The sequence below is a fragment of the Filicampus tigris genome, chromosome 10 (assembly GCF_054856515.1).
Source record: "Filicampus tigris isolate MCC_2025a chromosome 10, RoL_Ftig_1.0, whole genome shotgun sequence".
Classification (NCBI taxonomy): Eukaryota; Metazoa; Chordata; class Actinopteri; order Syngnathiformes; family Syngnathidae; genus Filicampus; species Filicampus tigris.
Window position 1 is genome coordinate 17064131 of NC_141226.1, and position 24804 is coordinate 17088934.

General features: G+C 41.7%; 1 protein-coding gene and 1 long non-coding RNA gene across 2 annotated transcripts in view; one reads left to right on the top strand and one right to left on the bottom strand.

The window, feature by feature from the left end:
- The first annotated feature begins 157 nt into the window (after window positions 1–157).
- The window catches only part of tns3 (tensin 3), a 38202-nt gene continuing 13555 nt past the window's right edge, over window positions 158–24804 (top strand). The window contains exons 1-13 of the mRNA XM_086043864.1: window positions 158–508; window positions 9413–9580; window positions 9790–9840; window positions 10374–10496; window positions 11057–11121; window positions 13181–13264; window positions 14550–14662; window positions 15260–15320; window positions 15399–15474; window positions 15585–15714; window positions 15885–15950; window positions 16917–17030; window positions 21916–23085. Coding sequence (XP_085899990.1) covers window positions 9431–9580; window positions 9790–9840; window positions 10374–10496; window positions 11057–11121; window positions 13181–13264; window positions 14550–14662; window positions 15260–15320; window positions 15399–15474; window positions 15585–15714; window positions 15885–15950; window positions 16917–17030; window positions 21916–23085 — 2203 coding nt within the window. The 5' untranslated portion in view covers window positions 158–508; window positions 9413–9430. The remainder of the gene's footprint in view (window positions 509–9412; window positions 9581–9789; window positions 9841–10373; window positions 10497–11056; window positions 11122–13180; window positions 13265–14549; window positions 14663–15259; window positions 15321–15398; window positions 15475–15584; window positions 15715–15884; window positions 15951–16916; window positions 17031–21915; window positions 23086–24804) is intronic.
- On the bottom strand, window positions 1792–11641 carry LOC147141081 (uncharacterized). Its single transcript, XR_015088475.1, has 5 exons — window positions 11610–11641; window positions 11404–11497; window positions 9390–9529; window positions 7321–7447; window positions 1792–1957 (listed from the first exon to the last, which is right to left on the bottom strand). It is a non-coding gene; the product is annotated as an uncharacterized LOC147141081 (long non-coding RNA).

A 24804-nucleotide genomic window follows, 5' to 3' on the forward strand; every position in this document is an offset into this window, starting at 1 on the left:
TCTCCACATGGGACGATTTAGGAATGGGGCAGGCGGGCTCGATCTGTTGGGGGTGTCTGGAGGAAATGTGCGTGTGAACAAACGGACAGAGGCGGGGGGAGGAGGCTGGAGGGGGGCCGGGCTGGAGTGGGGGGGCGTGGGGAAGCGGAGGGAGACGGCCCAGCGGAGTAGTGGGAGGACCATCCCCATGCCAGGACTTGCGGGTTCTGCAGCGCGCAGCTTCGACTGGAGGGAATTGTGCCGAGGTAACGAGTGGCGGTTCAGTGCAACTCTGCAAGGATCTCCTCTTAACCCCCTTCCAAAATAAGACAACTTAAATCCAAGTGTTTGGGCTCTATCTTGAGTCCCCTCCCGATCGTCCAAAAGCGAGGCTGGAATGAGCATGTTCTATGACGGGCTGAGGGTTCTGTGACCTCCTTCCGACACTTTCTCAGCCCATTCTGCACGTCTGACTGACAAAGGAGGGCAAAGCAAGACTCTACAAAGTGCTTCCACGCAGCCTGCAAAGGTAAGGCTGAACTTTCCTCTTGGTTTTTTCCCCTCCTTCACACAGTCAATCATTACCAGCTGCCAGGGAGGATTTTAAACTGTGCCTGCTCACAAGGTAATAGTGGAGCACAGTGGACCTTTTTTCCCCACCCCACAAACTCATTTCATTGAGCTTGAAAAAGCAAAACAGAAAGTTTCACACAGTATTTACTTTGGACCTGTGTCCCATACTGTACTGTATATGCACTCATGTTTGTGGGTGTGTGGGTGTGTGGGTGTGTGTGTGTGTGTGTGTGTTCGTTCACTACTTTCTACAGTCTGAGGACAGAGAAGGGAGTCATTCAAAGTGAGCACACTGTGCAAGTTTTTTTTTTTTAATCCTTGTTATTGGAAATCATGCCAGTCAACCTGACCTCTTAAAGCAGTGGTGGGAAACCTATGGGCTTGTGGTCCATATACGAGCCCTTGGGAGCATTCAATGTGGTTCTTTGATTTGTTAAAATACTAAAAGCACATAAAACCTACATTGTAAAAAAAAAAAAAAAAAAAAAAAAGTTGTGTGAACTAAACATTTCTAAACTGGTAAAATTTTAAGTTGGGAAGTTAAACTTAATATTTTAAGTTTGTTGGGAAAATTGGCAAAGAAATAAGAGTTTACAGAACTTTTCCGTTACATGTTGTCCAACTTGAAGTTATAAGGAAAAACAACTTGGCAAATTATTTTGGAGCAAACAGCTTGCCTGCTTTGTTGCGTGAACTAACACTGTCGCCATAAATGTCAATCATTTATATTTTAAAGTTCTTCCAAATTAAATGACTGTTTTATCCCCCCAAATATACCATACTAGTCGTGGTGAGTTTTTACAATGTATCACAGGAACCCTTATAAAAAACCTCAAAACATCAAACTGGCAAATGCTCAAAACATCATTTTTTTCATGCACATTTTGCATTACTTCATAAAACTGAAAAATGTGTTCAAAGACATAGTAGGGTGGTAACAGACATCAGTTGGTTGGCTAAGGTCCTCTAGTCAGTTCCTCTTCTCGATTGTCATATTTTTCATAAATGTAGTATATATCCTTATATGAAAACTGAAGAAAAAGCTTCCCCATGCCAGTTGTAAAGTGTGTTCTGCCATGACTTTTGCACTGGTTCCCTTGCTTCGGCACGATATGGCGCAACTCATAATGTGAAACACATGCAGCCATTATTGTGGATGACTTAGCCGGGAGACTTTGTAGAGCGCCAAAAAGGGAACAAGGCTCTCTTTTTTTTGTGTGTGTGTCAGTGTTTACTTGGTTCTGTTGGTAGATTGTCTTTGGAGCTCACATCTGCCGTGTTGTAAGTGCAGCCTTGGGGTAGCCGTCATTTTGACGCCATGTACCAGCCCACTTTCATCACAAGAGCAGCAGCAGCGGCAGTCCTCTCCTCTTCACCTCGAGTGTTATCACTTGTTGCCCTCTCCCTGCATGGAAGTTAAATTGAGTCACACGCCTCCATCTACGCCCTCCTCGTGCATCATTCCTCTGAGGCAGCAGATCGTTCCCAAAGCGGCCCGCTCTCTTTCGGCATTAATTACAAGTCGAGCAAGACAGGAGAAACTTTTTTTAAACTGCCAATTATGGCTTTTGTTGCTGGTTCCGTTTTTGAGTCTGAGAAATGTGAACAATAAATGTCCACTAAGGGAAACAAATGTGCCTACTGTCCAACAAGCGGCTATTTAAAATCCTGATTTGGGGATAATGCAACGTGCGTTAGGCAAAGGGAGTTGCCGCCACTTGGCTGCCATGTGTAAGCCATTAAAGTGAGAGGAAGGACCAAGAAATACTTGAGATGAACATGGAGTGAGAGTGGGAATGTAATCCATTTTGGGACACATTCCACCATGACCTTGGGATAGGAATGGATAATGAGGGAGTACTTTAGCAGCCTTCGAGTTTCTTTTTTTTTTTTTTTTTTTTTTTGCCCAGGGTGAGGCCTGTGTTGTTTTTCTTCCCGTCCGTTCATAAAGAAGTGTGACAAATACATGTTAGCCTTCCAGCATTACCCTATAAACTTGCTAAAAATACAGGCTTCTCCCAATCTGTGGCTTTTTTTCCTTGTGTTTTTACAGTTTTGTTGCTTTCAAAAGGGTGTCATAGCCACAGTGCGAGCCTGCCTGAAGACACAACAGGAAAAGGCAGGACCAAATTCTGGCCTTATAATGATCCTATTATGTCACTTTAGACATGTTTTTCCTGCAGTTTGAGGCAAACATTCCTGCCAAGTATGAAGACATTTGGATGAGTAATGGTATCACAGCTATTCGATTTGAACCAACAGGAGTCAAGAAACTCTAGTAGGCTTTGATCATGTGGAAGAATGAACGTGCGATTATGTGTTTTTTTCGTTTTTTTTGGTGTCGGATTCAAACTGTTGTTGTGGTTGTCATGTTGAAGCCTAGCAAATGTTTTTGAGGTTTAAGCTGACCGTGCTGTCACCGTGTATCAGTCTAAAGAGATCTAACTAAGTTGATTACTGTAAAATGGAGCAAAATGGCTGCATCCATGCAATGGCAACAACACCTAGCAGCAATGTTGGACCAATGCATCAATTTTTCTTTTTTAAGTGTCTTTTTTTAGATTTGAACTCTGTTATCACTGGTGTTCTCCATTTGAAACATCATTAGGTCTACTGATTTTCTAAATAGGAGCGAGACACAAGGAAAAATAAACATGTTTTTTCTGCCCTTATATTGAAATGAGTACTTGGGATAGCCAACAATTCATTCAAAAACATTAAAGACTCTCCATGGACGTTCGTAAGTCTCCTCCCCCTAAACCAGATGTCTTTCACAGTACCACGATTGACCTGTGAGAAGCAGCACTGTGCCACAGGGCAATCAGACTGGTAGAAATTACAAAGAGGACAAAAGAGTAGTTGCCTCGGTAGATTCACACTCATCCAAGTCATGCTAATCCACAAGTGTTGAATCATGGTAACTGGACAAAACATGCAAGGACAGTCCCGTTGCCTCGGTTCAAGTTTTGCAGAAGAAAGAGGAGAGGAGGAGAAGGAGTAGTAGTAGAAGAGTGTTGTTCTCTAGGTTGGTCCGCCGAGGTTTGCGTATGGTGACCCAATTCAAGAGTCAATATTTAAAATGAATCACCAGATTTGACTGTTTACAATTTACGATACGATAAAATAAACAACCTTGAAATTTATTCTGTTGTTTCTGTGTGAATGTATTTTGAAACAGCAAAAATATAGCCTTCCTGAATAAATAAATACAAGATCATACCATTTAATGGAGTGCCACGCTGTCCATAATGAGAAAATTCCGTCGCGGCCGGTTCATTTTGAGTCGGCGAGTCACCGCCGACGATTTACAACAGTACTTAACCTGATGCTTACAATGGAACTACTTTAAGGATGACAGAGCACTCTACGTGTCTAGCGTGGTGTCCAGCTATATTGGTCATGATTGCGCAATCAAATAAATCACAAAAACATTTTCACACTAGTTGTACGCACTATTAGTTTATGGTATCCTTGAGCGTGAGTCAGCAGGATTTAAAAGTCATGCAGGTCAGCTGCAGGCATTCTCGACTTTGCGAATGATGGTGTCCACCGCGCCTCAAAACTACCGACCACGCATGACGGCCATTGTTTACGTCTGTTCACCATTCAGAAGTAATTGTGATTGGTAATTTATGCCAGTTTCTCAACCGAATATGTTTGTTTATCTTGGCAGTGAATCTGTTCAAGTGTAAAAATAACGAATTTAAAAATGACTGCTACTTGAGTGCTAAGTGTTTGGTGTCCAGGTAACAACCTTATTAATGTGTCAATGGAGTAGACCACAATATTCAACAGTCTCCTGTGAACAAAGGGCTGAGTGAACTATCTTTATTTATTCATCATGGCGCACTGCGGGAAGGTTTGATTTAAAGCATATCATTTTTAACTGTTTTGCACAAGTTCAGTTTAGGCTCACACGTCACACCCCTGGAACATGCTTTCTGAGAACCACCCAAGAAGAAGCTAGGCTAACTGTTGGAATATCTGGCTTTTTAATTTTATTTTTTTACATTCTGGGTTAGAGCCATCATGTGGTCACAAGGTCAGCACAGTCTGCAACAGATACAGCCCAGATTGAAGTGTAACAAGTGTATTTGATGACAAAACATGCCAGCTTGCTTGGAGTTCGAATGATTGAAGTAGTAGGGGTAGAGATCCCTTAGATTGCTTTCATATGTCTGCAGGCATGACGTTTGCGCCGGAATTGTAGTTTTCGTTAATTGGGCTAAAAACGCAGCATGACTCACAGATGGGCAACATGTAGCCCTTGGCCGATTGCTTATATGGTAAAACTATATGTATTTGGGGGGTTGGGAGGGGGGTAACCGATGTATTGTTGCGCCACTGAGCAAATAGGGGTGGGGGGGTGGGGGGTTGGCCTCCTTTGCTTTGGCATATTTAGATTCAGCTTTTCCAATGGTTGGGTTAAAAGGCTTGCAGGTCCATTTTGTGGGGGTTGTATGTAATGCGGTAAGCTTAAACACATTTAGTTGGCGAATGTCTCTTTGCCTCATGTTCGTTAAATGAATGCCGTTAGTTACCATTTGCGGATGTGCAGCGTGCAGTACATGTCAATGTTCCTCAATTTGCCATGTAGTTCTTATGCTATAGTGGCGACATAGCAAATATATACATAAGCCTGAATGCACTTTAGTTTGTCAGTAACCCATGTTAACGCAGTAGTAAAGTCAGAAGCACAGTAAAGATTTGTAGGAAAAACACTTGAACTTCTACAAACGTATAAACGTCAAATAATGAAATTAAAAAAAGTCCGCACAGCAGCAACTGAGCACGCTTTTTTGTCGCGTTACACCAAGCTAGTTGTGCACCATTCGTAACTTCATAATTTTGTAATTTCAGTAAATATTTCCTTGGAAAATTTTTATTGCATAGGAACTAATTTTTAATTTGAGCGGAACATGTTTGGGAATCCCTGTCCTAGATGGCAATGGTACGTTCTTACCCATCTCTCAGCCCAAAAACTGCTGCTATAGTGAAAATAAAAGCCTCACTGGATTCCATTTGAACCCAATTCATGGCTGACACGTTATATAAAACAATGTCTTCATGCATTCAGCTTGTTTCCCTCCACGACTACGTATCCAAGTATGTAGACACAATCTGCTGCAATGATGACCACATTGCCATCACTGACGGAAAACACAGCCCGGGATCTTGTCGAAGCATGTAGCAATTGGCGAAATCAGACATAAGCAAACATCCGCGCGATTCAACCCCGTCTCCTTCAATGGGACAACCAAGTATGCAAAGTTCTTGCCAACTGTTGTCATCACAATCAACTCCCAAAAAAATGCAAACATTCATCACCCGCGATTTCCGAAGTTTTGGAATCAAAACGTTCCCCTCACGTTGCAGCTGCTTGTGTGGAATATTCCACAATAAATTGCCGGCCAGGTGCAAGGGTGGGGCTCCTGAATAGAGTTTTGTCTACGCTAACTCTTTCATGCAGTCCCTTGCTTCCCTTTCCTAAAGGTTTGACACTTTTAGTTGCATGTAGTGAGGATCATGAACCCACCTAGTCCAAACGCTTACCTGCAGGGGTAAGAGCTGTATGAGCGAGACACACCCTAATCCCCCAAACAGGCTGACCTTAATAAACCTGTCGCAGCTTGTTCAAAGAAGACCTGATCACTTTTTTTTTTTTTTTTTTGTCAAATTATGTTTGTCAGTGTTGCAAGGACGTCGGTCTAGCCTGCATCTTCTGCCAGGCCAGCTCTGACAGTGCCATGGGTGGCCTTGAGATTTGAGCTCCTTGGCCAATCTTACTCTGCCTTTGTGAGCTAATTTTGTGCTTCATACCAGAACAAAAGCAGTCAGAGCAAATTAAAGAGCAATTATCTTCAGTGCGTGCTGGGGCAAGCAGGTCGCTCATGTTGGCTCGGCTGATGAATGGGAGACGTGGTCTTGGATAAGGCTGGAGCTCGAGGCAGTGCTGCACATAACGGTTTGTTGGGGAGTCGGGAAGACTTCAGATGGCATACAGTATATACGACATTTTATCATTGATTTTCGTATTGCTTCGTGATACAATAGTTTACTGATCCTTTTTTTAAATTATGGATGAGGAATTCATGTGATGTTGGATGGATGTGGAAACTTGAGAGGTGATTGTAGACACTTTGTGTTATCTCGGTCAGGGTAGTTTGCGGTCATCTTGCAATAGCCAATTGATTAATCATCAATTGTTAAGAATTCTGATCTAAATGTCAATGTAGCCACGGATTATGATCAACTTCCACTTTGATATTTGTCACATTCTGGAGTGCTGCAAAGGCTATGGAAAAAAAAAAGAAAAGTGTGGATCTCTTTTTTGGGGGGCATATTTTCTTACAGTTTCAGGCATGTGCGGTGAGTGGATATCTACGTTACGTCCTGTAAGTGACTGCGGGTGTAGAATTTGATCCAACCTTATGCAAGCTTTCTTTTCAAATCATTCTTTTCTGCACCTGATTGACACACCAAATAAATGAAGACTTTCACAACACTGGGTCACACAGAGGTTAAGTGTTGCTTAGATTCCAATCTAATCTTCAGTTAGCAAAGCACTTTGACACATCCCAAAAAGTACAAAGATCTTTTTTCCCCCTCATCTCTGCCCTGGGGGTATGTGGACCCTAAGTACTGGCCGGCCTGTTCATTCATTTGCCATTCGTCAACATTATATCCTCCGCAGTCTTAAGGGGAATAGGCTAACCCTGCCGTTTGAATCCCTAAGGACCTCTCGGCCAGGCTTCCATGCGCACTCACCGAACACCCAGCTCTGTTTCCCCGAGCGATGACCTCTTCAGACACATGGCCTCTTTCCTTCCGCTCGGCTGAAACATCCCCGCTCCATGGCTCCCTCTCGGGCCCCTTCAAAGTGGCGGGATGTAGCCTGCAGTCATTTCACAATTGACTGTCAGACACATTCTTGACTGTCAATAGTTTAATCACAGTTAACAATCACAGCCTCAAATTAGAAACACGACGATATCTTTGAACTAATTCAGAAATGTGAAGCTGTTTGCGTGCTTATGTTTGGATCAAGTCCCAATCGTCATTTATCAAGAAATGCCACTGGCGCCAAGTCATTAATTATTTAATATTGGTTATAAAATGTTTGAAATAATAAAGCTGGACCATGACATTTCAAAGTATACTAAATAACGTTTTCTTACTTCATTTGGCTGCGTCAGCATCGGTGGAATCCTTGCATCTCCAAAACGAAAACTTTTCAAGAAACCGAAAAAACCCTGCATGTTTGTTGAGCCATTAATAACTTATCATCAAAGGGAACAAGTCATTTTCAACACTTAAGATTGGCCAATATTTATTTTTAAATGACACACTCGTGTAGGGAATGACCAATAGTAGGCTATAGATTTGTACAAATATATGAAATGGACTAAATTTGAACATGGGAGGTTTCAGCCCAACAATGACTATATACCGTATTTAAGCGAATGGAGTGCACTACTGGGCTGCAACCAACAGAGGTGCTGTTGAGTCAGTCCTATTAGTTTGTGCTATAAAGAACAGCATGATGTCAGCCAAGGCCTACATCCATGCTACATCAAATCCAACAAGGCGATTATATGAATTTAAAGACATCCTTTTTATATATATATGTATATATATATATATATATATATATATATATATATATATATATATATATATATATACACACACATACATGATTGGCTGGTGAATAGTAGAAGATGTACTGAGCTTCAGCTCACCCTCAACCCTGATGAGGAAAAGTGATATGGAGGATAGGTGGATGGTGGATGATAAGTGGTATCTCCATCCACAAACGAATTTTTGTCTCACTGATTCTGCAACCAATAGTTCATCCATTCATCCGTTTTCTTTAACGCTTGCACTCATTAGATTCACTTGTGAGCGGTAGTCTATCCCAGCTGACTGAGAATTGAGGTCCCCATTGGACTCTTCTCTAGTCTGTCGCAGGGCACGTTTCGAGAAACAAGCATTCACACTCACATTTACATATGCGAGCAATTTAGTCTTCAGTCAACCTAACCTACATGTTTTTGGAATGCAAAACATGTATTACTTTCTTAGCCCCACCTCCACATGATCTCTCATGTGAAAGCAAAATCCTTCCGGAGTTGTCAGTTAGAATTTTTTTTTTTACAATTTTTAGGAAATGATGACTGAGATAAGGGCTTTGTTCTGGAAGCTGTAATACAATAAAAAAATGTATCATGGGGGACAGGTGTTTCCTTCACATTGTAAAGGGAAACCAGTTCGTACAACTTGTGAAAGGTATTTTTGGCCAGTGCTTTTCCTGGTCAAGGTGCAATGTTCTATTAATTAAGTGCCTTGTCATGAGCTCAGTCCAACATGCCATCCACTTAATTATTTACTTCCTGCTGTTCTGTCTGTCAGTTTAAGTCGCTGGCATCAATAGATGAACAAAGATACATTATTTGTTATGAATAAGTAATTTCAATAAATAAAATAATTTTCACCAGTTAAGTGAAATGTATAATTTCCCGCAACGCACCTTAAGAGCTCTCACGGAACACTATTGTGAGTACACTCTGGTTGAGAATCACTGGCGTAGATGAGTGGTTTTAATCTTCCCAAATAAACGACCCGATACATCGCTTATTCGTGGCGCTAAGATGACGGCCGTTACTGTGCAAACACTCTCTACACAATCTGGTTTTGAGGTCACTCTCCGAGTATATCGGCGGGAAACTTGGACACAATGACAATCGCTGAGGACTTTGCCCGTCAAATATTGACTCGAGCAAAGTCACCTGTCGCAAATGGCGATGATGTGAAGTGGCTTGAAGGCCCTGACTCACTGGTATCGTTCCTCTTGTGACAGGAGAGCCCCACATTCAGCATGGAAGAGGGATACGAGCTGGACTTGACATACATCACGGAGCGCATCATCGCCGTGTCCTTCCCCCGGGGATGCCTGGACGAGATCTACGCTCACAACCTGAAGGATGTCACACGAATGCTCAAGTCCAAGCATGCAGACAATTACCTGGTCAGTAAAATGCCGCCTAAGGTCTAGTGTTGCTATGTTGTGGCCTCGTGTCAAAGAGCACCCTGCATTGATGTCACTGTTGCATGGATGTTGACCAAGTACTGATTTTTTTTTGTTTTTTTTTCATGCTGAGCTCATCGGTAAATTCACCCTTTAGAGAATCAATGTCCAAAAAGAACGCGCAGATTGACTGGCTGTGTTTTCCACAGATTATCAACCTGTCTGAGAAAAGACATGACCTGTCAAGAATGAATCCAAAGGTACATTATTGGGAGGTGTGTTACTATATGAAGGGACATAGAGGGGGGAATATGCAGGTTTGAGGTTACGCAAAGGTTACGCAAAGAATATATTTGCTCAGTGGCGCAACAATACATCGGTTGCTGCCATAATGACTGTTGTTCATTTTATTGTTTTATTGCTTCAAGTGTTTCTCATACACATATTCACTATAATGAATTTGAGCAGTAAAATTGGTAGTTTAGTTGTAGTAGTTTTGTAGTAGAAGTAGTAGTAATAGTAGCAGTTGTGGTAGTAGTGGAAAGTGGTGATAGTAGGTGATACGGGGTCAGCAAAACAATGTCACGTGCTCCTTATTGTTGTTATGCTAGAGTAAAATGCTACTTTTTCAATTAATTTGGAATAAGTGGTAGCCTTAACACATGTTGCAATTGGATGTGTAATTATTACAATACATCATCTACAAAAGCCAAAAGTCCATTGATATACGTGATCATACGGGTTTTGTTGGATCCATATTGTATTGTGTTCACACTACATTGTTTGTTTTCAGACTCTGGATACAGGCTGGCCTGACATGCACGCCCCGCCTCTAGACAAGATCTGCACCATCTGTAAAGCCATGGAGAGCTGGCTCAATGTGGACCCGCTGCATGTGGTGGTGATCCACTGCAGGGTAAGCGTTGACAACCCCCCCTGCCCTCTTGTAAAAGCCAAACAAACAAAGCTTTAACTTCAGTATTTTCTTGGTTAAGTGTGATTTTTATTTCTTAGGGAATTTGTTTTAGATTTAGTATCATATTCCAGCCATCTTTATGATTTATGTTTTAATTGATGGATTTTCACGAGCGAGTTTCGTGCCGCCATTACATATACCGATATTCTCGTCACATCCGACCAATGAAATTGCTGAGCACGTCACAGTGGATCAATGAAAGAAGCGAGTGTTTATTACATTGGTGCTTAATCTTTTTTACACTTATATGACAGTTGATGTTAAAACCAGAATGCAAACCGTTGTGTTATTCATCATTAAGTTCACAGTGGTATTTTGTTTTATTAATTGAATATGTATTTATATGACCACAAAGAGCGTGAAAATCTCTTTTCAATTATTGGAGAAAAGTGTTTTGAAATCCCAACTAAGGATCCCAGAATGGATTTTCTTTAGCTTGGGGAAGAGCATTTTGATGTTATTTAACATGATTAATCGTCTCCTGTCCTCCTGTTATCTAGGGCGGCAAAGGGCGAATCGGTGTTGTCATTTCATCCTTTGTGCATTTCACAGACGTATCCGCCAGGTAAGCGCTCATGTGTCTATAAATGTCTCTGTTTGTGTTCTAGACACCGTTTGTCATCGTTTGCCCACTCCCTGTCGGCGTCAAACAAACCACAACAATGCACCGTGACTCATTCAGGGGACCGCAAAATAAGTCAAGTCATTTGTTTACCTGTTGTAATTCAAGGTCAACGTGATTCAGAGGCTGACAAGGTGAAAAAAAGGGAAAACCACACAATTTAAGTGGTGAATCACCCCATATAGAATTACATGAATCAGCTTGAGAGAGAAAAAAAGTACTGACTGTAATAGCTGCAGGCCACGGTGTCACTTTCATGACATCCATTCAACTTGGACAGTCGCTGTAACTGTTTTTATTCGGCCTACCCAGTGAGGCTCTGCAGAGAGAAAACATACAGTTATCCAACGTTGCCTTTTACGCACAACTCAGAAAAACAGGATATTGCTGATCTAATACACGCTGCATCCTGGAATCAGACTAAATGTTACCTCCTGTTGTGGCTCTTCGAGCTCCTAAAAGTGGAAACCGACAAGGCAATCTCTTCCCTCCATTTCATTCCGGTGCTACGTAGCTGCACGGGAAAAAGGCGGAAAAATGTCGACTTTTACCGGCAGTGTGAATGGGACCTTACATGCGTTTACCACCATGTAGACCAGGGGGGTGTCAAATTAATTTTTGTCGTGGGCCGCATTGTAGTTCCGGTTTCTCTCTCAAAGCCTTTATGACTTTAAAACCATATAAATGTTTAAGTACCCTATTATATCATTAAATATAAACAACAAATTGATGTATAATTACTTTTGAAATCAGAAGTCTAGGATAATAGTTTCTACAACTATTGTCGTTATGATAAAAATGTTTGAAATATCTCAAAATTATTATTCATTACATACGTATGACAATTTGAAATTGTCAAATTTGTATTGTAAATAAAAAAGAAATCAATATTTTTGAGCCAATAAGCCAGTTTAAAAAAAAAACGATAACCAATCACCCATCCGATCAGAGGATGGACCAATCCATCCAATCCATTCAAACAATTTGTTTATTATACAGCCACCGTTATTTGTGGGGTATTGAGACTGGCCCGGCCCAAGAATAGCCAAAATTTACGTGTAATTGACGCCTGAAATGCATTTGGAAAATTATGAGCAATTGAACCCTAAAAATTACTGTGCGGTTCTGTTAAAATATGTCATTGATCAATCAGCAAATTATGACATTACAACCAATCACAGATTTTTCATAAAAATATCTGCCAGCCCTATCCAGCCTATGAGATAGGTGGAAAGTCAAGATTCTCGCAAGAATCATGACAGTTGATGCACATGATTTGCTTTTAAGGGCCACAAAAAATCATTTGGCTGTCCAGATCCTAACACTCACTTCTCCCATCTGTGTTGAAAGCTGTCGCTGTCCAAAAAGTGTTGTTTTGTATGCCACACCAGACACTGAAGCTGACTTCACTATACATCTAATTATAGGATTGCGGGATGATGTGTCACTGTGTGAAAGTCGCGGCAATATCAACACACAACAGGGTTATGTATAAAAGTCGCATGTGCATAAATACACCTGCAGAATGTCAGTGTTTGCGTCCCATGGAGGGGATGCGGTCGGGAAGGAGAACGTGAAAGACAGGAGTCCTAAAAAAGAGAGTCAGAGGAAGAGATAGGAAAACAATGCGTCAGATTTACAATAGAATAGATTTGTGTGTAGGGGTTTGGGGGGAGGCACGAGGGTCCGGGTGAAAAGGCCCCCACGCTTGTTGGTTTTAGGGATGCCTGAATGGCCCAGTTGTGCACACACTGCCTCCTCCCCGCCTCCCTGTTTACTTAAAGCTGCCATTCTCTTCCTCTCTGCGGGAATCCCTTGTCCCTCTGCTTACTTTCACTCGTCTCCATTATGCATGTGTATGCATGTGTGTCTGTGTTGACCTTGTACAAGTCAGGGTTAATGCACTTTAATTACAGGGGCAGCACAAGTTGAATCTCTCTGAGTCATCATTGCTGGAAGTGTTTAATAAATTGTCTCTCCCCCATCCCATCTTTTCTCAAAGTGCTGATCAGGCATTGGACCGCTTCGCCATGAGGAAATACTATGATGATAAGGTGTCTGCTCTCATGACGCCTTCACAGAAGCGGTAAGAACCAAAACAGTTTCTGGTATAGTAAATCAACTTTTGGAGTCATGTCAGATTGCACTCATTACCAAGCCATGTTTGATATATAAATATATTTTTTAGTATAATGATTAAATAAAAGACTTCCCCTTCTTTACCATTCTATAAGACAGGTATATGTAAAAATTAAAACACTTAATAGGAGCCACAAGAAGAAGTCACCATAACTATTAGATTTCACTAATAATTACAAAAAGGACATCAATAATCTAATTTTGCTTAAACTGAATCTAAGACAATTCTAAAATGTAGCAAGCACAACCTGCCATAAATTTGTCTTGGTACATGGGCTTCAAGATATATGTTTGTTTGTTTGTTATTTAATCTTCTTTCGATAACTAACCCAACAACCATTAAATTAACCTAATAATGAAGCTACTATCACATAAAAACAGCATAACTATGCAATTTTCCCAGAAATGAAACTACAAATACTATCAAATGAAGCTGATAATGGAACTAAAAAGAAATCTGTTATGGTACATGAAGCTAACACAGCTATCAAAGTAAATATAGCAACACACGCTAATAATAAGGCCAATACTACAACATGTCACTAATGATGCGAGAAGAAGTATCAAATAAAGGTACCAGAACCTACCTACATGCCCAAAATTGCTTGGTTTTCGTACTATTGACCTACTGGTAATATGAAGCTATTAACATATTACTATCATGCAAAGATAGCATAATGCAAATTTAGCTAAAAATTAAGCTAATACATCAATCAAATGCAGAAGAAAACATAGTAGCTACTTCAACCAACATGTGAGAAATGTATCAATTGAGCTACTTCAAGCTAAAATAGCCTTCAAATAAAGGTAATAAAGTAGATTAAAAAAAACATACCCTAATTTGATAGTTGGGATAGCGTTTATACTAGCTTACTTTAATGGTAACATTCAGTCTTAGTTTAACTAATTCTATCCCAATTATATATTTATCTGTCATTTCACAGAGGGTCTGAAAAAGTCTGGTACTGGATATTTAATGTAACATTATTAAGGTTGCTAATATTAAAGCTAACACAATCTATTTGACCAAATTGACCAAAGAAAGCTTTGTAAAGTAGCCAATTTTGATAGAATCAATCATTTTTAGAAGAAAATGTTGATTTAAATAAATGCTACAACAACAGCAAGCCATAAATTATGCAAACAGTCTAACTATTGGGAAGGACGAAACATTAAGTAATTGTTTCCATACTTGACTGTCCAACTTTGATAAATTTCTTGTGGGTTTTTAGGTATGTTTGGATCCTCAACAGCCTCCTAAGCGGATCCATGAAGATCAACGCCTCGCCTTTATTCCTGCACTGCATCATCCTCCATGGAATCCCCAACTTTGAGTCCTCTGGAGGTTAAAAGTCTTTTTGTTTACCACCACACACAGCTGCTGCGCCATGAAGAAGAGTGTTAGGAGGAACTCAGACGTGACCACATCAGAGTCTTTTATATACAACACACACACACACACTAAGGCACACACAGTCTTTAAAGCAGGAGAAACTACGACCTGTGGGGCAAATACAGCCAAAGAGATCACTTTAGCTGGCATGCCATATAAGGAAAGTAACATTTTGTAATAGGCTACTGGAAGTTATCAAACAAGTGTAAAAATTGTAAAAAGGTAACGGAACATGCTTAACTGCCACGCAAGTGTAAAATTATGATAGCCACTGTGAAACAAAACGAATATAAAGTAGAACTACTCACCTCATAAAGACAGCTGACAGACAATTTAAGCGAGAGGGGAAGTTTTCTTGCCATTTCCATGCTAGCCATTAGCCGTTAGCTACATGCTGTCAAATACAGAATATTATTATTAACTGTCATGTTAGTGTAAAAAATGTAATGGTTACCCATTAAAGAAGTCCATTATTGCACATTCATTTATAAAATAACGTAAAAAAAATGCGTGTCAGAATTGGTATTAATCCATCTATTTTTTTCCCAGCATGTCGACCGTACGTCAAAGTCTACCAGGGAATGCAAGCGGTGTATTCATCTGGAATCTAGTAAGTAGTGCCATCACTGTCTGTTTCATCCTAATTGGGAGTCCTGAATTTGTTTAATTTTGACTTCTTCCCTGACAGTCACATCGGTCCAGGCCACAGGGGGCGGATCTGCGTCACCCTGGAGCCTGCCCAGCTTCTCAAAGGGGACATTATGGTAAGGAAAATAAACAGTGCACGGTAAGGAAAATAAACAGTGCACAATATGCCCGAATGACATCAGTGTTCTTTTTCAGCTTGACTACATTTTCTTTATTCCCATTTTAGATTAAATGTTACCACAAGAGTGAGGTTTCTTCAGAGCGTGAGGTGATTTTCAGGCTTCAGTTCCACACGGGAGCAGTGCAGGGCTATAAGATGATGTTCGATAAAGAGGACATGGAAGCGGCCAACAAAGGTAAGAAAAAAAAAGCAGGTCTCGACATGTCTGTTTTTTCAAGGAGCACTGTGGATTTAATTTATACTTCTTGGCACTTTAAGACCAATAATCTTCTTCTCTGAAAACCCCAATCCCAATAGCAGAACACTTTCTCATCATCCGCATGGCATCCCTGTGTTATGTTCCAGATTCCAGATTTCCAGAGTACGGCAAAGTGGAGCTGGTTTTCTCAGAGGGACCGGAAAAGATTCCTGGTAAATTGATCAATTCTGTGGTTACCATCACACTTTTTTTTGGCCATTGGTGATCTTTTTCTGTGGTGAAGAACACTTAGAAGCCAAAGAAAAAAAAAATATTTTAGACACTCACTAAGTTGACGTCTCACAGGATTTGTGACGTCACACATGTTTAACTTTTGACAAACATCCTTCCAGATCGTGCCACTTTTTTTTTATTGCATTTTCCAAACCTCTCTGTTCCTTTTGGTCAGTATTTAACGCATAAACTTGTTGTAGAAAAAAAATAGACACTCCCTCATTTTTAGCCATCTCTTGGGGCGGCCATTTTGTCACTTCTGTTGACTGAAAATGACATCACACACCCTCAGGGCTCAGATAACGACCGATCATAGCTCAGCTTCAGAAAACATGTGAGCCGTGATTGGTCATTATCTGAGCCCCGAGCAGCTGTGATGTCATTTTCAGTTGACAGAAGTGAAAAAATAGCCGCCCCCTGAGATGGCTCAAAACGGGTGGACTATGCTGCTTAACTCATATGTCATATTAATCACATTGCCTTGTTTCAACTAGTCGGCCTGCATAGAACATATTCTTGAAAAAAAATATGTTTGGGTTGACTTCCTCTTCAAATCTACCATTTAAACTAGTAGTGTAGTGAAAAAAAAATGGAACAAAGTGCTTACTCTGTTTAAATGAAGAGATTTATGCTACCCATGTCAACAGGCATGCAAGGGTCGTCCGGCTCCAAGCAAATGTGAAATACATATTTCTTATGAAGATGTCCAAGACAAATTAATCCCTTTGGACATGAGAATTGCACACATGGATGATAGATATGATAGATAGATATGAACACAGTTGGGTATGATGACTTTTGCATTGCTCTCTGGTGTGATATTTTAGAGCTTATTATGGGACGATATTCCCTAAGTTGTATTAAATGGAGGTCATGGCTAGATTTAATGTTTCTTTTGGCCTCAGGTGCTGACAGATGGCATAACGGCGCGGATGTTACTGTGGACTACAATACCGCCGACCCGCTGATCCGCTGGGACTCCTATCAGAACATGTGTGATGCAGAAGGCTCTGCAGCACGTAAGTACTCCTCCTTAATCAAGTATCAGGTTTCCGGTTGTGTGAATGCTAAAAGGCAAATATTAGGAAGTTACAATGCACCAAACATATCAATATATAAATAGAATACAATACAGTGGACCTTGGCACACTCGCAATTCTACAATTTTTTTATCAGTAGTTTATATACGTATAAATACAGGATGTTTCAAAAGTCTATGTCACTTTACAAAAAGTCATATCTCAGGAACTGGCAAGGGTAGCAAGATAAAACCGGTTTCACTTGAAAGGTGAAATCTGAAGTTTCTGAGGTTTTCTGCTGCGGCGGTCTTCATTATGTCCCAATCAATATTTTTTTTAGTTTGTTTTAGTTTTGTGTAAAATGTGATTTGTTTTGATGGCATTGCTGTTTACTGATAATGCCGTGCACTGGAAAAGAGACTGGAAAGCGTTTTGTGCCTTAGCGTTTGATAAGAATGAGTCATGGAATACGTGTTCAACGCAGTATTTTCAAAGCATTTGGCAAGAAATGGAACACCCTTTTTGATGTATGCCGTGTAACCAAGGGCTCTAATATTGAACATTTGTGAAAAATGTAACAAAACAAGCATTCTTGGATTTTTGTGTTCTCCTTTGTGTTCCCCAAAAATTATGACGTATAGCTTTCAGGAAACATAATTTGGGTTTTCATATCTTCGACAGTCATTGAGATAGAAGTTCATGTAAAATGACATAGACTTATGAAACACTCTGTATATCTATATGTATTTTCAATGCTGTTAAGAAAAATGAACTTGACCTGAACGGCTTCAATAGAAGGGCGGAGTGTTGTCAAGAATGTGAGCACCGGCTTCAAAGGCAGAGACTTTAGTTCTCAGGGCATTTCTATTTTGTTGTTCCATCAAATGAGTAGTTGCGCTTGAACCATCGCACACCCTCTGTAGCGCCTCAGCAGTCAGCGGCTGGCGGCGCGCTGTCCTCTCCGTGGTCACTGCTTTCCACGCAACCGCGCCATTCACAACAGCCTCCCAGAATAGACACAGATCCACCCAATTCCCATGAGTCACTGGATGCTTTTATGAAAGTTGGATGAAAATGAGCTGTGTTATGCTCACATAAACATTTATTGCCTCAATGAAAAAAAGAGCAGACACGAACAAAGCCGCAATTACCCCCCGCCCCCCTGCGTGATTGTGGAGCATTCATGTGGGATATTTACAGCCCTGCCTTCTCATGTAAACACTACATCCGAGCGGGACTTTGTGGGAATTCGACATCTTCTTTCCAGCAACCTGGTAGACATGGCGTCCCCTTCTTTGACAAAAACTGTTTGCCACAAATGTGCTAAGATGCTGTGTGTTGAGGTGGGGAGAAAGAACTCATTTACTTCAATGGCTTTTTTTTTTTTTCTCCAATTGGTCCCAATGTGTGTTTATCCCTATGTGTGAATTAAGAATGGGATTTTAAAAGCAGCTTGGAGGGGGTGTTTACTGACAAAATGGTGTCTTTGTCGAGCGCTAACAGCTGGAAACGTTTGGAAGTTGGTTATTAAAGGAGAAATAGTGAATAGGTACTCTTATCCCGCGCTATATAATCTCTGCCTGTCATGTCACCGTCAAGGCCAATTAAAGACCTAATTTTGGTGATGCTTGAAATTGAGATTAAGAAGCTGTTCTTGATCTTTCTCAGTGGATTCTTAGTTGACACACTGGTGGGAAATTTTAAATCATGTTTTCAAGGTAGAGAATGAACTGAAATCCTCAGGGGTCTCTATTACTTGTTGTCATAATAATGAAGACACACTTAGGATATAAACATTTAAAAGGGAACACAAAGATTCTCACACTTTCTTCTGTAATGTTCTGAAAATCAGGTTGAATTTGAAAGTGGTAATAGAAAATATTAAGCGTTCCTCCGCCACCCAAAACAGTTGAGTACATAGTCAAAATTGTCCGTCGATTTTACTTGACAACTGCACAATGCTTTCATCGTTTAGTCGCTACTTTGCTACATTGAGTAGTTACTGAGTCAAAGCAAATGAGAAGGATCAGCATTCTCATTCCAAGTCATGTTTTGACACTCGGGATGTTGGAATTGTAGGAATTTAGGACCAAAGGAAGGACATTCTGTAATTGCATAGTTGTAGATCAGGCCTCCTCCAAAAAGCTGGCTATATGACACTTGTGGACCATTTTGGGACTGACCACAGGCTACAAGGCTTCATCCAATTTTGGCATAATTTTGCGTTGAGTTCAGGAATTGCTAACTGGTTTCACCTTGGGACTCGCATATTCACATGTTCATTATTTTGTGACCCACTTTCACAGGAATCAAACAAAGCACATTTATCTGACAAAAGTCCCTTCCGAGAACATACAAATCATCTTTTAATCATGAATACGCATTATGGCATGTGCATAGTGCATTTCAGAACAATATTGAGGGAATGAGGAGCAGAGTCAAATTCTATCCATCCACTTTCTGTAGCGTGTCCTCTCAACTCAATTTTACTTAATTATTTATTTATTTATTTATTTATTTATTTATATATATATATTTAGTCGAACCTCAAACTTCGCTAATCCACTGTGCTGCCCTAAAGTTAAATTAAATAGCAAACACCGGGTATCTGTATTGAGCACAAAATAAACAAATTTACAATTCTTTAATTATAGAAACTGAAAATTCCAAAAAATGCCAACACACACTACATATCACACACTTTCTGAACCTTTCTGAACAAAATTCAACTTTTAAATATTACCTTATGTCTACACAAGATGCTATCCCAACATTTGTACAAACAAATAACGTCAACATATTTCTTCATGGATCATTGCATGTTTTTGACTTGCTATCCACAACACAGCATGCAAGCACGCCACAAGAAAATCAGTGCTGAATTTACCATCCGTGATTAAGGTAAAACTCGATTACACAACCCCATAATTGAGCCGAGGCCACATCTGTTTCTGGACGATATTGTACACCGAAGATGGCAGGAATGTGATTTAATGACACACAAGCGGGAGGAGGACAACTACCGGGCTTCGTGTGAAGAGTGGAACGCAACTGCTTTAATTAAAAAGTATCTTTCTGAAGAGTGAAAAGTCGGCAGGAAGGAATGTTGTTTTCATTCTCTGATCCTTTCTGGGTCGGTCTCTCCCCACCTCCCCCCCACCCCATCGGGGTAGTCCCTCTGATGCAGGGCAAGAGGTCTGGTTACTGCCTTTCCACTGGCCCACCCCCCTTCCCTTAAGCTCCGCCTCACGTGTTTACATTCCTCTGCCCTTATTTGGAGATGTGGACCCCCCCCCCACACCCCACCTTTTACACTCCTTGTGTGGAGTGCAAACACACTCACCTTCTCGCCAGAGAAAGAACTCACTCCAGCGATTTGACCCTGAACATTATCCGGCGGTGAAAAAGCCATGTCCACTGCCATGTCTCTGCATGGCCTCTGCTCTTCATCAACTTCCCAGGACATGTGGATTCTCTTGCGTGCCCAGCAGCCTGTTGCGGAAAAGGTAGGAGTATTTCGTGGGGTGACATGACAGGGGAGTGATGGTCAGCACGGAGGGGGAAACATCTGCCTGTAAAGCAGCTTGCACCTTGCTCGGAATGTTACGAGGGGGATTTACTGGAAAGCTACGGGAGGAGGCCTGAGCCGAGCCGGCTCGGCGAGGCCGGATGCACGTTCCCACCAGGGTGTTTGTGCATGTGGACGGTAAGTCATACATAATGGAGCAGCAGCAGGGGGAGGGGGAGCATTATCATGCGTGTCTGGTATTTAGATTTGGTCAGGGTGTGCGGCAAAGGCTTGAACTTAAGGCGATAGATCAAGTGAGTCAAGTATGGTTTCGGTTCCCTCGGTGGAATCATAAAGTTAAACTAGCAGTGAGACAGAATTCTTCTAGTATTGCTCCTGATGTCTCTGTAGTGATGGATGGTGACCCGGCCCGGCCGCAAATGACTGACCTCCTGTGCTTCTCGAGGATTAAAGAGGTTGTTTGGACATATGCAAAGGGTCAAGGGGCAGTTGGCGGGGAGAAGGGTGGCTTGATCACAGCAGGGAGAGGAATGCACGGGTCAAAACTGTCAAATGTGCAGCCGTCTGACACACAGAAGACACTCCAGGTCTGTTATATAATCGGAGCATTAGGATTCTTGTGGAGTTTTTTTTTCCTTCCATGAATACTTGGATGCCTGATGGGAGGCAAGTTGTTGTGGCAACAACAATAAACAACTTTCACGAGTACAAAAATTCTGACGCAATTTAAAAACAGTGCCAAGGTGTTTTAAAAAAAAAAAGGTCCCTGACGTTCTTCCATCATGCGTTAGCAACTTTTCCGATCCCTCAATTAACCAATTTATTAGAAAAAAACGAATAGCAACAAATCAAGGGATGTTTTGTGCCATTATTGAAAACTTTTGAACGGTCTGAGAGTTCCTCCAGAGCTGGAGATGTTCACCCTCCATGTCCAGACTGCAAATGAATGGTATTTGCTCAAAACCTCCACTGGCTAATGTAGCCACAAAAGAATCCACCTATCCATGTTGTAAACCTCTGACTCACAGTTCATCACTGCACAATCTAACAGCAGTTTGTGCAGGGATCAAGGAGAATGTTTTATTTGTGAAGATGTGTACAAAAGTGGAGGTATATTAATTTTTTTTCACTCTTTGAGACACCATTGGTGGAATTGTCCACCCCCAGAATCAAAATGGCACTGCCCGTTCTCAAGCAGCCTGCTGATTAATGAAAAGAAGTCCAGCCACAAATATGCCCATGTTAAGTAATAGAAATAACTAAAGACTTAAAATAAGCCTAATGAGGAAAGTTACTTATTGTGTAATGAAGTGATGTCACATTCACTACCCCAAACCTTTGTTTCCTATATTACAGTGCCACGCTCTCAAAGCCTAAGCCAGGACAAAGCAGCTACCAAGAAGCCCCCCAACGGAGGAGAGACCACATTGGGTCGGGGGACCTGCACGACCTCCGCCACCTCCAGCCCGGACCACAGCGATCACGCCCTGTCCGTCAGCAGCGACTCTGGCCTGTCCAGTACCTCCCTCTGGGCGGACAGACCCGCTGCTTCATCCGTGACCGTTAGCTCTGCCACCGTCCGCTCCAATCAGGGTCCCAGCCAGCTGGAGAAAGTCCAGCTCAAACAGCTGCTGAGTGGATTCGGAGTGGAGGACCCCTCGCTGGCGGAGATGGATGATCCAGCCCCAAGAGTGGGCATCCATCAGATAGTCCCAGCGCAAGTGCACATTAACGGCCATCCCTCAAGTAGTCCTCAAGAGAGGGAAACGGACATCCTGGATGATGAGGTCATTACAGGCCAGGATCTGCATAGCGTGGACAGCTTTGGGACCTTGTCGTCGTCCTGCCACAAAAGCAGCCAGAACTCCCTCCTCTCAGATGGCTTCGGGAGTCCTGGAGGAGAGGAGCAGCAAAGCCAAAGCCAGAATCAGCTCCACCACCCGCCACCTTCTCCCATGGAGGACTATGAGAGACATTATGCCGAGGGTAGAAGGGGCCATATTGGCTCCAGGAGCAACTCTGTGGCTACTTCCAAGCCCGGCAGCGCTTCTGTGCCAAAGCAGCATTTATACAGACAGGGAAGCTATTCCACACAGTCCTGGGTCCGCCAGCAACAGATGGTTGCTGCACAACAGTTAATTTACATGCCTGAGGATGGAAATGATGCAGAAAGGTACCAAGTGAACAAACAAAGGAGTAGTTCGCCCAAAGAAGGCCTGACCTTAGAGCAGCAGGACTCATCAGTGACTTCTATAAGAGGCAAAGCCCCTCACAAGGAACAAGCGACACTGAACAATAACAACAACAACAAACGAGATGACGAGTTCAAATCTCTGACCATGGACATTGACAACTCCATCGATCAGCTCAACCAGCTCATCATGGACCTGGACCCTACTTTCATGCCACTCTCGAGCAAAAGCAGCTCCATCAAGAAAAACGGCGGCGCGCATGTAAATGGCTCGGCTTCCAAGTGCTCCAACGGTATCGACCTGCGATTCGGCGAGAACAACACGCAGCAGATAGGTAAGAGAGTCACACAGCGGTGATGCCATGTTGATGAAATGGTATGTTTGATTTGGTGTTAAGGTAGAAGTAGCTAATGTAACTTAACAAAACATCATTTTGTCTCCGCTGGACAGTGAAGCAAACAGTCCTCGTGTCCCCTCCCCACTCTCAACCTGGAATGTTTGAAGTGCAGAAATAGCAGGGTTGACTGGCAGCTTTTTCAGATGTTTTCAGTATGTTTCGCAGGTCGGCGCGCTGTTCAGGCCTGCCCGTATAGCTATCTGAAGGGGGACCAGCATATTACACAAGGAAAGGGAGGGGGGACCTTTTTGAACATTGTTCCTCAAAGAGTTTGTATGTACATACTCTGCACATTAAAGAGTTGAAATAAATCAGGCAATGTCAACGCGGATAAGAGTCGTTTTAAAAATCTATACTGTATTGGTAAACTTAAAGTCACTTTTGGGGAAATCCTGGCAAGGTGAATATCCAATGTTTCTTTTTTCTGACATCACACTATGCAGTATGCATTTTTGTTGTTATCAGCTCATTTGTATGCTTACTCTTGGCCTCAATTTTTCACTTTTGCTATTTTGGGAAATTACGTAGGATCCATGACACTCATGATGTCGTGGTACACTCGCCTGAGTTTGGTTCAGGCACCGTGCGTTCAGTTCTCACTCTGTGACGGTTGACCTCGATATGTACCCTATGATTGACTGCCGACCAGCTCCGAAGAAGTATACTGGGATTATATATAAAAAGAAAATCGATGGATGGATCGATTTAAAAAAAAAAATTATTATTTTTTTTTTAATGAGGACAGGAATAAACTGATTGTGCGGTATGAATGCCGATGAACATTTAGTATTCAATCTGCAGTATCTGATCCTTACCAACAGCCTAGAGTTTCTTTTTCAAATGAGTTTGATGTCCTTCTTCAATTATCCCATAATACTTTATACTTGTGCAGTTCCCCCTGCCTTGAAGGCCTTATCACAACAGCCCATTCATTGTGTATGTGCTGCTGCGGCGCAATAAAAGGTGGGGGCCTTCGCCCTAGCATGGGGTACTCAAATATAATGTTTTAAATGTGCATTTTCACAATATCTAGACACATCCAATTAAAGAGATCCTGACGATGTTATTTCAGAGTGACAAGAGCAAGACAATTTGCGGGAGAGAAAATAACTGAGAAAAGAAAAAAAGGAGAACATGCAGGAATTAATAAATGAAACAGTGGCCCAGTGTCCTGAGCTCTCAGACACAAGACTGATGACATGGTTTAAAAAAAAAAAGACTTTAATGGAGGGAGATTTTCCAACTTTGAATATACCAGGTTGGTTGAAAGTGGTAGAAATGTGATTTCTAGCATGAAAATGTAAACTATAGCACAGCCACACTTGCTTCACTTTAATCAGGTGTCCACCTCCGTCTTATTATAAGATATGCCAGGCTACTTCCCGTTCAGTCGCTTAGCAACCAAATTCAAACTTGGACAAGCTTGTGCCGTGCTGCGTCATTCCATTGCCGTTCTGTGTCCAACCCCATGGTGGGCGCCGCCAAAAACAAGGCAGTATGTAAGTGCCTTAATAGCTTTTAGCGTGATGGTGACAACACTAGAAAAGTCACAGATGACCATCTTCTTCAGATTTCAGTGAGTCAAGCCTAGAAAAACAACAAGGTTATTAGGTTTCACTCTCTTAACTCTTTGAATAGTCAATGACAGCTGCGATG